Raw genomic sequence first — 14,705 nt, 5'->3', positions numbered from 1 at the left:
ATAGATATGGTATAATGATATTTGGTATGTGGTATAGGTGGTTTTGGCGTCTTTTTATGTGGTTGATCGTTTGTTTTGTTGGCCATTTGATTTTTTTCTTCATTATGACTCACTAATATTTTTATACTTTAATAGTTCAGGCATTTTTGAGCATGGGGATCCCTCGCTACTTTTGTTTATTTTTATATGTGATCCAGGGAAAGCGGTGTATTGTGTATTTTGTGTTTTTTTATACTTTTAAAAATGTTTTTAATTTTTTTTTATTTTATTTTCAGAACCCCTAGGGACCTTGAACTAATGTAAATTTCTTATTTCTTCCATATGTAAATTAGATTTCAAACAGCACAGGGGGCTTTGCTGTCTGAAACTTCTCCAGTGATGCCTCTGTCTTCTTCTCCGGACCACCTCTTCACCAGGGCATTGGCCGCATATTCATCCAAAAGCGCTGACTACGTATGTCCGTCGGCTATTTTCCTTGTGTAAGAGGCCAATAGAAAATGGCCAACAGACATGCGCAATTGGCACTTTTGGATGAAGATGCGGCCGATGACCTGACGAAGAGGTGGTCTCGAGAAGAAGACAGAGGCATCGCTGGAGAGTTTTGGGACAGCACGGGGGACGCCCCTAGTGCTGTCTGAAAGCTCATTTACATATGGAAGAAATAAGGAATTTCTCAAGATCAGAAAAAAAGGTAAGAGAAGAATAGCCTTTCTTAAGGCTATTCCGACGTGTACTTACGGTAGTTAAAATATGCCACCAATATTCACCCAATGCTCAGTATGCCTCCTTTCATATGGAGGCACACAAAGGGGATTTTGTGTCTATTGCTACACAAATCCAACAAGAATAAACTGTTATATTGTGCAGATGCCATTTTTATAGAGGCGTTTTGTCTATTGCATCCAGGAGTGAATATCTCCATAATGAAATGCTACATGATGGCATGATATAGCAGCATATGTAGTAGCTATGGCTCTGCATTATTTTACAGCACACAAAGACTTTGTGTGACTCTGTACAGATCTGTACAGTCTCTTAAGAGTCCGACATCCAAAATAGTGTTATTCAAATAACAAAGATATGAAATGAGTAATGAAATGTTCATTGTACAAAATGTTTATGCATACCTGCAGTACAGTTATGAATAGACATATGTATTAACTGCAAAATGTGATGTTGCTGGCACACAGAACCATGGAAATTGCCAAGTCCAGTTGCACAGGCAATAGGTTCTAAAAAAAATCGTTCTAGCAACTGCTTATGATGCCCTTGGCAGATTGTCAATGTTACTAGGCAACAGGTGCATTGTAATAGTCATCCTGGATATTTAACACAGAAGTAGCGTATGCATTTGCAAGCAGCAGTGAGAAACCCCCAGGAAAACGCCATTAAACAGCTAATAAATATCCTTGCTAAAATTAACAATATGTGTTAGAGAGCTTTGTTTTAAACATGTGTTTATTTCCTTGAATAATCCTGGAAAACTTTTCTTATATAATGACATCCTAGCACAATCACTCATAGCTTAGTCATTTCCATTGACAGAAGTAGTACATTTCACGTGACTGTGCTAATATCAGCCAGACTCCTCCACTAGAAATAATTAAAAGCATCCGAGCGCACAAATCACACCATTATAATGCTGCTAGACATGCTCTTTAGCTTATTTTTTCCAGATTTCTTTCTAAATTTGAGTACAGGCAAAGAGAGAAAAGAGAAAAAAAGCACCTCTGGAATATCCCATTGCTTTCATTATGATTACTTACAACTTCTTATTAAAGAGGTCTTCTCACAAAAAGCAAGTTATTCCCCATCTACCACCAGAAATAGCTGAGCTTTGTACATCAGCTTTCTCCTAGACTTCCATTGAAATGAATGGAGTGGTGTGCAGACTACTTGACTACTGCACCATCCACAAGTAAGGAATAACTTGGTTTCTTTGGAAAATCCCTTTAATTGAAATCAGGGGTGCGAGGGTTACTTATGAAAATTAAAGAGGTATATGTGTGCTAAATCTGCTTGGAAGCATGTGACCATGACGAGATAGATAGATAGATAGATAGATAGATAGATAGATAGATAGATAATAGACAGATAGATAGATAGATAGATAGATAGATAGATAGATAGATAGAGTTATGTACATGTAGAGAAAGGCTTGTGACTTCATAGGAAATCAACAGGACCTTGCCTACTTTATTTTTAACCAGGTGTAGTATAGTATTGTCGATTAGTTGTATAATTTCTTACCTTTAGGACCTTTAAGACCAATTTCGCCAGGAGGACCTTTTAGCCCAGGAAGGCCTCTTGCTCCAACATGTCCAGGAACACCATTATCTCCTGGTGATCCAGGTGGTCCTGGTGGACCTGGGGGTCCTGGTAAACCTGTTGCTCCAGATTCTGGCCTTCGTAGACTAGCTGCCAAGTTTGCTAACTGGTCTGTGGAATTAAAGATATCACATAAAGAATAGTTGCACAATAATTTCCCTTTATTTTCAGAAATAATACTAAAAAAGGAAACATGCATATGTAAATGTATTAAATAAGTCAGGTCTAATGTTAGTAATTAGTCTTTAAGAAAATAATTGATGCTTATTCACTAAAATAGATTTGTTGTGAAAAAGGGATAATTTTTTCTGTTAGATTCTAGATAAGCAGAGGCAGCAGCTGCATCCAGGCCTTGATATCTTAGGCAGCCCAAAGGCCCTCTATTACGTAAGAAGATTCCACTACTCTATATGGCAACCTGTAGGTGGAGCATTTTATTACATTTGGGATCCAGAAGCATCAAGGTAGGCTAACTTCACACCTGTGCTGGGCTCTCTGTCGTTCAGGTCCGCTGGGAGCCAAATGACAGAGAACCGGACCACTAAAGCAGCGATTACCTGCGGACACCCGCGGACCCCACTGGATTTCCACCATTTTTATACTGAAATCGGAAGAGTAAAGAGTCTTCTGTGATGATTTTCTGCAGTTTCTCCAATGGAGAAGTGAATCAAGCCTGAGGGTGTATTCACACAGAGTTTTGTGGTGCTGTTTTTGCCACAAAACTCATGTAAAGAAGTAGCACTGTAAAAACAGAATCCCATTGAGTTCAATGGGTTCCGTCTTACGCGCGCTACACATTGAAATCAATGGGAGGCTTTTTTACCCATTGATTTCAATGTGTCGCGCATAACACATTGAACTCAAAGGGTAAAAAAGCCTCCCATTGAGTTCAATGTATAGCGCGTGTAAGACGGAACCCATTGAACTCAATGGGATTCTGTTTTTACAGCACTGATATTTGACAAGAGTTTTGTGGCAAACACAGCACCCCAAAACTCTGTGTGAATGCACCCTTACACCACTTTGTTATGCAACTTAGTTAGCTGGAAGGACCTCCATACCAAGTTCCTTCAAAAACTGTCTGCAAGTGTGCCTAGAAAACCTGGTGCTGAATTGTTTATTCACTTTGTTTTTTCTTAATTGACAAAAATAAACTATTGACTTCCATTTTTAGAAACATAATTACTTTTTCAGCATTTTTCCACACCTGCCTAAAACATTTGCACATTATTGTATAATTAATTTGTCTATAATAGGTAACATACCTTGCAAAACTCTCATGCAGACTTGCTTAATGTGCTGATCTGTGGGTTCTCTACCCTGTGAATGAGAGCAGGTAAAGTAGCATGTAATAAAGTCAAGAAAATACATCAAATTTAACAGCAAAATCAATCACTTACTGCGGGGCCCTGACTTCCTGGTAGTCCAGGTGCACCTTGTTCACCTTGCATACCACGAGGACCAGGAGAACCTTGAGGACCTTCTACACCTGGCAGACCACGACTTCCTTCTGAACCACGATTACCAGGCTCTCCAGGACTTCCAGTCTAGACATAAAGGTAAGATTGTTAGATATCACATTGTATAGATAAATATATCAAATATAAAAATATGCGGTACATGGAATCACAATGAATATGAAGAAAAAATCTGTCCATTGTAATGCATGGACAGATGGTTCAAAACTCCCTGCTTGAATAGAGTGAAATAAGGTAAGGTTTATAACTGCATCCATTGCAGATTGTGTTATAAAAAGAAGTAGCACTGTCTGCAGCACTATACTTTTCTGCTAAAATGATGGACCCCAAAAAACATCAATTGTACCCATCAGTCATCATTGGTGTCCATTATGTTCCTATGGCACAACAGCCCAACTGAAAATGCAAGTACTGATGTAAACCTAGCCTTAAAGAATTCTGGCAGCCTAAAGTGGCTGAAGGGGGAGAAGCTTAGTAACTTACTGCAAAATGTGTTATTGCAATGAGTTCTTAAAGGGGTTGTCCCATGACAAGCGTCCTATCTATACTGCTAGTTTATGTGGATTTAAGACTTTCCTAAACACATTGATTTATCAAAACTGCTTTGTTTGGCCGCTATCTTAATTTATTCACTTCATTGTTGACACTGTGTTTCTATGGCCACTGGGCTTATCTGCTCATTTCCCAAGTGACGTATCTGCCTGCTCTCAGGGGGGGAGAGAGGGGCTGACAAGCAACGGAACTCCTCAGATAGGGGAGGGGAGAGGTGAGAGCTCCGGGATTACTGTGCTGTCTATCTTCAGCTTTTCCACTTATCAGCCGGTTTAATTGAATGTGGCTGATAAGGGCTGGGATAAGGAGTCCAGTTACCTCTGTATGTAATGCAAGCTGACTCAAATCCAGCTCTGCTACATCAGTTTCCACATCAGTTTCATACTGTGGTAATGCATAACAGATAGCAGAGCAAGTGAAACCCGCCCACCAATGTGCCGAGAAATCCAGGAAGTGAAGAGAGCACAGAGCCTTCAGGCTGCAGAACAAGAGTTCTGGGAATACCCCTGTAAGACCCCCCAGTGGCAATTGCAGGTGGTGCCTACATAACTATCCAGTGTTAAAGGGGCTCTATGATTGGGAAATGTCATTTTTAGCTAAGCACATACTTGCATAGAATTTAGAAAGGCTATTCCACACCTACCTTTAGTATGTAAATTGCCTCAGTAGATTTTGAATAAGTCCGTTTTTATTCATAAGCTAATTAGTCTTCTCCGTGCACCGGAAGTCTCATTGTGCACTCCTCTCTGCTATTCTCTGTGTATGTACAGCAGAAGCTGCTGTGCTGATGATTCATCTCTACTGTACATACACATAGAGCAGACAGTGCACACAGACACTTCCGGAGTGCATGGAGAAATCTAAGCATATGAATAAAAACGGACTTATTCAAAATCTACTGAGGCAATTTACATACAAAAGGTAGGTGTGGAGTAGCCTTTCTAAAGGCTATACAAGGATGTGCTTATCTAAAAATTACTTTTTCCAATGAAAGAGCCCCTTTAATCTCAAAAATGATATGTCAATCACTACCTACAAAAGAGGATTAGCTGCAATGTTTTTCCCTCAGGACTTGTCCCTTGGCTGCTTTTTATATAAGCTCTATTAGGGCAATACTGTGATCAGTGACATAACTACCGGGGTAGCAGCTGCCACAGGGCCCAGGGCATTAGGAACCCGGCGACAGCCACTACCGCTGCATTTTTTTTTTCTTAATAGGCCATTACCGGCTAGGTCTTTTCAAACCCCCGAGTATAATGATCGGAGGCCTGGAAAAGGTAAGAGAACATTAAAAATACTGTTACTTACATCTCCAGGCAGGCTTCAGGCCTACTTCTGTAACATCACTGACGTCATTGAAGATGGCCGCCATCACCGAGGAGTATAGATAAGTAACATTGTTTTTTATGTTGGTATCCCCCCCCAGGTCTCCGATTATTATACTCTGGGGTCTGGGGCATAATAGTGTGTGCAGTGGCCACTATGGGGTATAATACTGTGTGCAGGGTCCACAACGGGGTATAATAGTGTGTGTGTGTAGGGACCACTAGGGGGGGGGTCGGTCGGGGTCTTCAGTGTCGGTCGGGGTGAGGGTGTCAAAAGTTCGCCACGGGGCCCTGCCATTCCTAGTTACGCCACTGACTGTGATCTATGACTACAATTCATCTGCAATGCCTACAGAGAGTCTAAGGCAGTCTTAAACCCACCATCTGCCTCATCATTGTCTCGGACTGTAGCCGCCTTTCTTTTTATGTTTCTATTTGCTTTGCAATAATGGCAGCATGCACCTGTATATATAGTTCATATTGCTAATAATTAATATAAGTAGTGTTATATTTGCTATTTTAAAGAGTTTTAGTTATCAATATACTGTACAATATTTGTATATACACACCATAGAAATAGCAGCATGCACAATAAAAAGCACTTTTTATTGTGCAGAGAAATGCAATTTTGGCACTTTTAATGGGAAGTATCGCACAGTATTCAGCACTATTCATGACAGATATGAATTTCTTCAATAAGGTCTGCTGGGTGCTTTATGAATTTGCGGTATTACAGATTTGGCGCTACCCTGTGGCTGCTTTTGTGGCATGAGCAAAGTCCAAGTGTGAGATCACATGTGCACTGAAATGGCACATCCTATACGCATTGGAATAGGTTATTTAAGGGATTCCAGAATTATTATATTATCATTACTTAGGACAGAAGTAATAACAATAAATTCTATTCAGTAGAGCCTTATTATCTGCCGGCTTGCACTATGTCTGTTAATACAATGAATGATACAGTAGTTTTGACTTTAGGTTGTATTTGAAACATAAGATTTAGATGAAATCAGGTCACTAATAACTGTATTGTGTAAAATATCAGATGATACATTATGGTAGAAACAGATGGAGGCCACAGAATATTATGCTGGCAATAAAAATGATATCTTCAGGATCTTTTAATAAAATCTGTTCAAATATTTTAAGAACGAGCAAGTTTCTGGAAATTTTATACTCATTGCATTAAAGCTATCTCATTCATATATCTCATTTATTGTGCCTCTACTTAAAATGTGAATGTAGAGCGCTATACAGGTATAAATAATGCTATTGGGTTTAAAAACATTGGGGATGATTTATCATTAATGTACAACGCATACATCTATTAAAACTGGGCAAGCTGTACCAAATTTATCAAAATGGCACATACATTTGCTGAGGCTTATAATGCATTGAGATTGGGAATGAAAGATTCAGCTACTTCTATAGAGTTGGAATGGAGAAGTAGAGTGCATGCTCAACCCCAGCCATATGGAGACTCGTCCTTAGTACAATCTGTATACACATGGTTTAGTTCAATCTGGCATCTTTGGGGTTAATGGCATTTTCTCTGGGTATGACGTTTTTATCACATTATTCCCATAATATTTTCTTTAGGATTTCAAAAATGACAGAAAAAAATGCATAAGTGTACAAAATCTAAAATCAAAATTGTAAATCCAAGTGTTCCCATATTGTATGAGTGATCTTACTTACCGATCCCTTTGGGCCTGGATTTCCAGTTTCACCCTAAATAAAACACATCATAAGTAAATAAGACTGTAAATATATGGCGTATGTGTTTCTATGAGCTTTCTATTTTCACAAATAATCTCTGTAATGTGGGATTTTACATAGTGTACAAAAATACCTTCACAAGTGCTGGTGACCCCAGTAACACCCTGAATACGGTACTGAACCTGTGTTATAATATGTGACTAAGATTAAATCACCACCATGTTGCCCACTGAGTCATTCAGGTGGTACCAGTGTATGGAATAGAAATAGTCCTAAAAGAATCAGTTCTATACTTTGGTGACTGACATGCATCCTTTAGCTTGGCCAAGGAGGAGTTGGGGGGTTTGTATCTAGGACTGCCCTAAGCCATCAAGTTGAATATTTATTTGTTTTCTTATGGATTCCTTCCATACTCCAAGAGTATGTGTAGATGTATGAGACTGTATATGAGATCGATAGATAGATAGATAGATAGATAGATAGATAGATAGATAGATAGATAGATAGAGTTCCTTTAGGGATCAGAACATAGCCTATGGAATAAAGATTCACCTTTGCACATTTTAATATTTGGGGGTGTTGCCTATTCCTTTGATTACCTACAAGGGATCTTATGCCTGACACCCTATCTATCTATCTATCTATCTATCTACCGTATCTATCTACCTGTATCTATCTATCTATCTATCTATCTATCTATCTATCTATCTGTTATATGAACTCATATTTCATTTTTACTGACAGTAAATTTTCATGTCTGTGCTATTGAATACATCTCCTAGATAGATAAATAGACGAGTTTGCTTAAAATAAGTCTGCATTGAATACTTCTCTTACCTGTTCACCTTTTTCTCCACCAAATCCTTCTTCTCCTGCACCTCCCTGCAATAAACAACATACTGTTAGATACCCATATCACACATATCCATCAATAACAGTATAATAGTATTTTTAGTAGTATTACTTAGTATTACTAGTATTTTTCAAAGATAAAATTTACCTGCTCTCCCTTAGGTCCAGTCTCACCGACACCACCCTGTAAGAATGCGAATTATACTTTAGTAAATCCAGTTTAAGGATGATCATATGACATGCTATGTTGTATATCACTATGACCCTAACCGCATATACAAAGAGACGCTAAGATCTCCCATTTAATGGTAAGGTCAATAATGTCCCTTTCTTATCCAACACCTAAGTGGCCATCCTGCAGATGTAGATCTGTCAGTATCTGTATATTGTGTATTTAGGTCTTGCCGTGTGAGCATTTCCATTTAAATCCATGGCAGAGAGCAAGTAAGTGTGGCACAGCTAGATACATTCCAGTAATTGCTGACAGGTTGTAGGCTGCACAGAATATGCCGGATGTGAAACAGTATTTGTTTACCATGTTTATTTTATGCAGAAAATGGTTCTTTCCGGTGACTGTATGCAAATAAACACAAATAAAAGGAGCAGAGCAGACTGAGAATATCACAAGATTCGGTTGAGATAAATGGATTAAGTCCCAGGAGATAAACTACTTTTGAAAATATTCCAAGCATCCTACAATTACACGGAGATGTTTTAAGCATGTATTTGCATATGTTTACTAATCAGTGCAGTCAGGAATTACCAGCACTGGATTAAAGTTACAACCATCCAAATTCCGCAAATCAAACAAATGTAATTTTATTACAAATCCCATGTTCCCTCGCAGCTGCATAGCAGGCACTTCAAGACGGTTTGAAAAGGTAATAGAGAATTAAACAAACTAAGGCAAGTAAATTGAAAAAAATCTACCTGTCAAGCTAATTACATAGAAAGTGCGGGATCTGACACTAACAAACAAATGACTATTACTTCTCATGCTACAAACTGAATCAGTTTTGTCACTAGAGGATTGGACCATTGGAAGCTCAGATTTTACTGTCCATTAAATAGAATAGAAAGCCTGCGTCACTGAAATAAAAATTGCTACAAGTGGCAGAATTGTACAGAATATGCAACACAATACAAACACTTATATTGATCAGCTATTCACAGTTTGTGTGATAAATGGATGACTATACGGAGCCCTCACCAACCTATGGGTCCAGCTCCTGTTTCTTCTCACTCCATGACCACAGTAAGGCCTCGTTCACATCTGCGTCGGTAATCCGTTCGAGAGAGTCGGCATGGGTACCCCCCTGAACAGACTACCGAATGCATTTGCAAGCGGTGTGCAGTGAAAGCACAAGGATCCTCATAGACTATAATGGGGCCCGTTTGCTTGCCATGAGATCTCCACAGGGAACATGCAGACAGGAAAGTACTTCATAATCTACTTTCCTGTCTGCATGATTCATGCGGCAGCACACGGCAAGCACACAGCAAGCACACGGACCCCATTATAGTCTATGGGGATCCTTGTGTTTTCATTGCACACCGCTTGCAAATGCATTCGGTAGTCCATTCAGGGGGTCCACATGCGGACTCCTCGAAGGGATTACCAAATACAGATGTGAACCAAGGGTAAGGCTGAGGCCCTACGTTGTAGAAAATCTGCTTTTTCTGATATGGTGATACATTTCCATTGTTGAATAACACTTTAAAGATCTATTGATGGAAAAAGACCAGAGATCCATCATATTTTAGAATTGTTCATGGTTTAAATATAAAGCATGGCCCAAACTAAAATATAATATTTACAATTAATATATACATTTATACAAGTATGAATTAATACTCTGCACTATAGTGATGGGGCTAGTATTAAATACTGCAATATATCCTGTTATGTAAAACCCAACCTGAAAGACAGGGGGAGCTCTGTTAACATAGAATGACTTGGAGAGGTCTAAACAGAAGACGTATTCAGAAAAGAGAAGTATCCTTATTGAACTTGGAATTCTAGCTTTTTCTAAATTTGATCAGGTTGAGGGATGGAAAGGGGTGGAAAGTTGTAAACAGCAGAAGTTAGTTCATGTGAATTATTGCTCTCTGTAATAACCTAAGGTTTATGTTAAACTTTTTGTATCTTGAAAAGTTAAGTGACCTTATGCCATACATCTGCTTTCATATAGCAGCAGACTGTTGCAATGTGTCATATGCCTGGAGTCAGGTCAGGAGATGGCTTGATAGTTGATAAGAAAGACTAGATATTAACTTGAGGTATGCGTAGATAGAGCTGGGTGTGGACTGTTCAGCCTCCAGATTAATCAGTTTTCCTGTCTCTTATTTAATCTGATGCTTTACTTTTAATTCTGACGTATACTATATATGCCCATGACCCTTGTTGTTTTTCCTATCATCTGGATGTATGAGAATGAGCTGCAAAACAGACAGGAATAGTACCTGCTTTGAGTTTTGATCCCCCAGTCTCTATACAGTATGTACCTGTCAATATCGCAGTCATGTACATGAGAACAAAGAAATAAATGGGTCCATGTGATATCCATTAAAAACATGGACACCACACAAAAAACGCTAAGGTCTAGAGAATCCTGAAAGGCTGGAAAATGTAGGGACTTTATCAAGCCCTTTAGAGCAGAATCCTTGAGTAAGTGCACACAGTTAACCTGTCAATCTGTCTGTAATTCAGATTTATTAGCTTTGACTATGTAAAAAGTTGCAGACGTTGTTGCAAGTTTCGCTTAGTTCATTAGAGTATATAATTGTAGAGCTTGGAGAAAGCAGAGTGTTTTATCCTATCACACTCATCATTACAAGGCTCCATGGGAATTCATTCTTATAGTTCATTCTGCAGTAAATAAAGTAGTTTTGACATCACTATGGAGACGTTAAAACATTCACAACAGCCCGGTCTCATCTGTGCAGTCCATCAAATCTCTACTATAAGCAGAAATGTTCAGTGATCATTAAAGATGCACAAACCTGAACCCCAGCCTTTTCCCTTGTAAATGACTTGTGCTTCTTCCTGTTCCCTATTTATGTCTCTGGATAAAAATCTCAAAAGAAGAAAGAATCCAAGGAACTACTGGCATCAAATGTAGGTGAAACATTTCCTCTTCCTATTGTTGCTCGTTCTTAAGGATGATGGCCAACACCCTGGGAGAATGTCACTCTCCTTTTCAGCGCACAATAATTTTATATGCCACCTATTACAAGCTTTTATGCTGACTGTATGCATAGACAATTCCCACATACAGAGGAAACATAGACATGAAGCTCTCCACTTAATACTCACGTCTCTGAGGAGTTTCTATTCATGTCAGATATGTATGTGGATGTCTAGTAGGCAGCCTGCTGTTTGCCACAGACTACAATGGCATACAAAAAGAAGTCTCATACATGTGCAGTTGGAGGCTTGCACCGCAGGCAATAATAGCTTTATTCTATTAAACTGACATTTTCTGCATTTTTGTTCTAATAATTCTGTGACAGCTTCCTTGACCTGATTATAATAAAAGAGAATGTGACTGCCAGATTTTCATCAGTTCATCCTTTAAATGGGTTCTCGGAGATGAATAATTCATTTTTAAATGAATAATTACTAAAAATATTAAAAATATCTATAATATAGATTCAAAAAATTCAGTTCCCAATAGATATATGTGTTTGTTTACAGGTTTCCATACAGCCAAGCCCCTGCATACATTAAAGTCTGCATAGAAGGCATGTCCACAGAGACTGCTGCATAGAAGTCTATGTGTTAATAATATTGTTAGCCTGTCAGTGTATTACTTCAATGAAGTGATGGAGATCAGCAGGGTGAAATTAATTCATGAAGACGTGTCACCTCTCCTAAATTTGCTTGATCATCTTTTCTAGAGTGAAATCTTGTTTGATGTTCCTCTGTTATTCCTCATCAATAATTATAAGTAAATTGACAACTAGGTTTTCCCATGACACTTGTGAAATGGTGGATATCTATATATATCTGGCTGCAATGATTGGACAGTGCCGGACTGCATAGGGACATATTCTCAACCGGTAATACCCAGTAGTCAATTTATTCATAAGTTTCTAGAAGGTATGACAGAGAATCAGCACAATGTAGAGTTTTGAGAAAAGATACTCCAGAAATCTTACAAGTACACTGTCTACCAATAAGTATTTGGACACCCATGCAAATGAAGATATCTGCGGTCATGATGTACCTCACGCCTTCTGCCGTTAAATAGGAAACAGCATTGGCATTAGTCGCATGCAAGATGCCACGAAGTGCAGGGTTGTCCGATTTGGAGAAAGGGGTAATTGTGGGGTACCACAGAAATGGTCAATCCTAAAGGGACATTGCAAGTGAACTGAATTACCCAAAATTGACAGTGGCGTATGTGATTACCAAGTGGAAGGTGAACAGTGATTGTCAAAATGTGCCACACGTCAGAAGAAACCCAAAACTGGGAGATAGAGAAACCGCGCCCAACCGATGGCTCACATATGAGGGGGTACCCAAAAGTTTCCAGAAAAATAGTTTTTGAAGCGTGTATTTATTTTTTGTACAAAATTCCTTCAATCTCCTTCAAAGTACTCTCCTTTAGAGGCAATAGACTTGTCAAATCTCGTCTGCCATTGTTCAAAACATTTTTTAAACTCATCTACTTTGATGTGTGCAAGTGCCTCTGTCGTTTTCCTCTTCACCTCCTCCACATCGACGAAACGCTTCCCCTTGAGGTTCCTCTTCATTCGTGGGAATAAAAAAAAGTCACTGGGAGCCATATCGGGTGAATAGGATGGGTGGGGCAAGACAGCCATGCCGTTTCTTGCCATGAAAGTGGTCACCGAGATGGCGGTGTGGGCTGGGGCATTGTCGTGGTGGAAAAACCTATCACCAGACTGCCACATTTCGGGCCTTTTTCGCCGCACACTGTTGCACAACCTCTTGAGAACCCCCAAGTAGAAAACATGGTTGACAGTCTGACCTGTTGGAACGAATTCTGAGTGCACAATCCCTTTTGCATCAAAAAAACAAATGACCATTGTCTTCACATTGGACTTCACTTGACAAGTGACGGATGGACAAAACAGCTCTTGCAAGAAGATTCACTGCAGGTAGATGAAACCTTCCACATCAACGCCGCTTGGCACACTGACTGAGAAGGCGTGGTTGAACAAATAACTAGCTGCAGAATCGCGTAATACGAAAACTGCGCATGCAGGAGCCTCATTCTGGAAACTTTTGGGTCCCCCCTCGTACACCAGGAGTTTCAACAGGCATTAACAGGCAGTATGTGTCAATCCATACCATTTGTAAGGAAGCATCTGCTGGGTTCTACCAACTATTGAATATGAATAAATGTTGTTTTTCTATTCTACCACAGATGTCCAAATACTTATTGGTAGACAGTGTATTCTCATAAACAGACATGTCAGGAGAGGTGACTGACTGGACAGTATCAGAGTACAGAAATAACTATCTGGAGTCTAAATGGACATTGGTCTACAGGTGGTGGCGCTAGCTTTTGGTGCCTACGCTACTATACACCATTCCAGTCAACTCACTAGTATCAGCCCCCAACATCAAAAAATTTACAACAATGCCTAAAAGATTTTAGTTGAAAATAATTATCCGTCCAAATTATGCATCCAATGTTTTCAAATATTACTGTATAAAAATACAGTGGCATCAAACATAAGCCCGCCAGAGCAATCCTGGGATGAACTGATCAATACATCAAGTTTGCAATTTACAGTTCACAGATACACAACTGTTTACTAGATAAGGGCAAATTGATCCAAATACCTTGAAGCTCAAAGCTAGAAAATCAAATCCCCAAATCGATCATTTTGCTGATAGCTAATAACAGATAAAGAACTGACTCATGAACTGCAGATATTTAATATACTCATCTCCACCTGGCCTTTTACTGCAGCCCTGTTATAACTCAAGCATACATTATATACATTCCATGTATCTAGAATACTTCCCCATGGGTCACATTGTACTCTGAGGCACAAAAGTGGAATAAGATGCCAATATACTAATCTACTCAACAGAATAGGAGCAGTTTAAGGGGATTCTCGAGGATTTAAACAATGAAGACCTATGCATGCTTCATATCCCCTTAACTACTTACACAGGTACAATGGTTCATCTGTAAGATCGGCTGCAACTGGCGCTGTAGCTCTTCTCATTCAATACACTTCAAGTGAATGAGATGAGTTGCCTCTAAAGACAAGTTGTAATGCCTATGCAAAAAAAAAAATCCTAGCAGAAGCACCAGTGTCCCTTCAATGTACTAATCTGTGCAGTCCTGGATGAAGGGCTTCTGTACCAATTTTAATACATTATAGAATGGAACACGTGTGTCAGAAAATATGGTAAATAAAATGTATGCCATCATAGGTACCAGAGTAGCAGATATACTGAATTTGG

The 14,705-nt window shown here is 39.1% G+C and overlaps 1 protein-coding gene across 1 annotated transcript in view; it reads right to left on the bottom strand.

Moving 5' to 3' along the window:
• The window catches only part of COL9A1 (collagen type IX alpha 1 chain), a 127,400-nt gene that overhangs the window by 5,420 nt on the left and 107,275 nt on the right, over positions 1-14,705 (bottom strand). The window contains exons 31-36 of the mRNA XM_075269540.1: positions 8,406-8,441; positions 8,243-8,287; positions 7,385-7,417; positions 3,729-3,875; positions 3,594-3,648; positions 2,251-2,439 (exon numbers count right to left, since the gene is read on the bottom strand). Of these exons, the coding sequence (XP_075125641.1) occupies positions 2,251-2,439; positions 3,594-3,648; positions 3,729-3,875; positions 7,385-7,417; positions 8,243-8,287; positions 8,406-8,441 (505 nt within the window). The remainder of the gene's footprint in view (positions 1-2,250; positions 2,440-3,593; positions 3,649-3,728; positions 3,876-7,384; positions 7,418-8,242; positions 8,288-8,405; positions 8,442-14,705) is intronic.

The sequence above is a fragment of the Leptodactylus fuscus genome, chromosome 3 (assembly GCF_031893055.1).
Source record: "Leptodactylus fuscus isolate aLepFus1 chromosome 3, aLepFus1.hap2, whole genome shotgun sequence".
NCBI classification, from domain to species: Eukaryota; Metazoa; Chordata; class Amphibia; order Anura; family Leptodactylidae; genus Leptodactylus; species Leptodactylus fuscus.
This window is presented reverse-complemented; position numbering and strand designations above follow the sequence as displayed.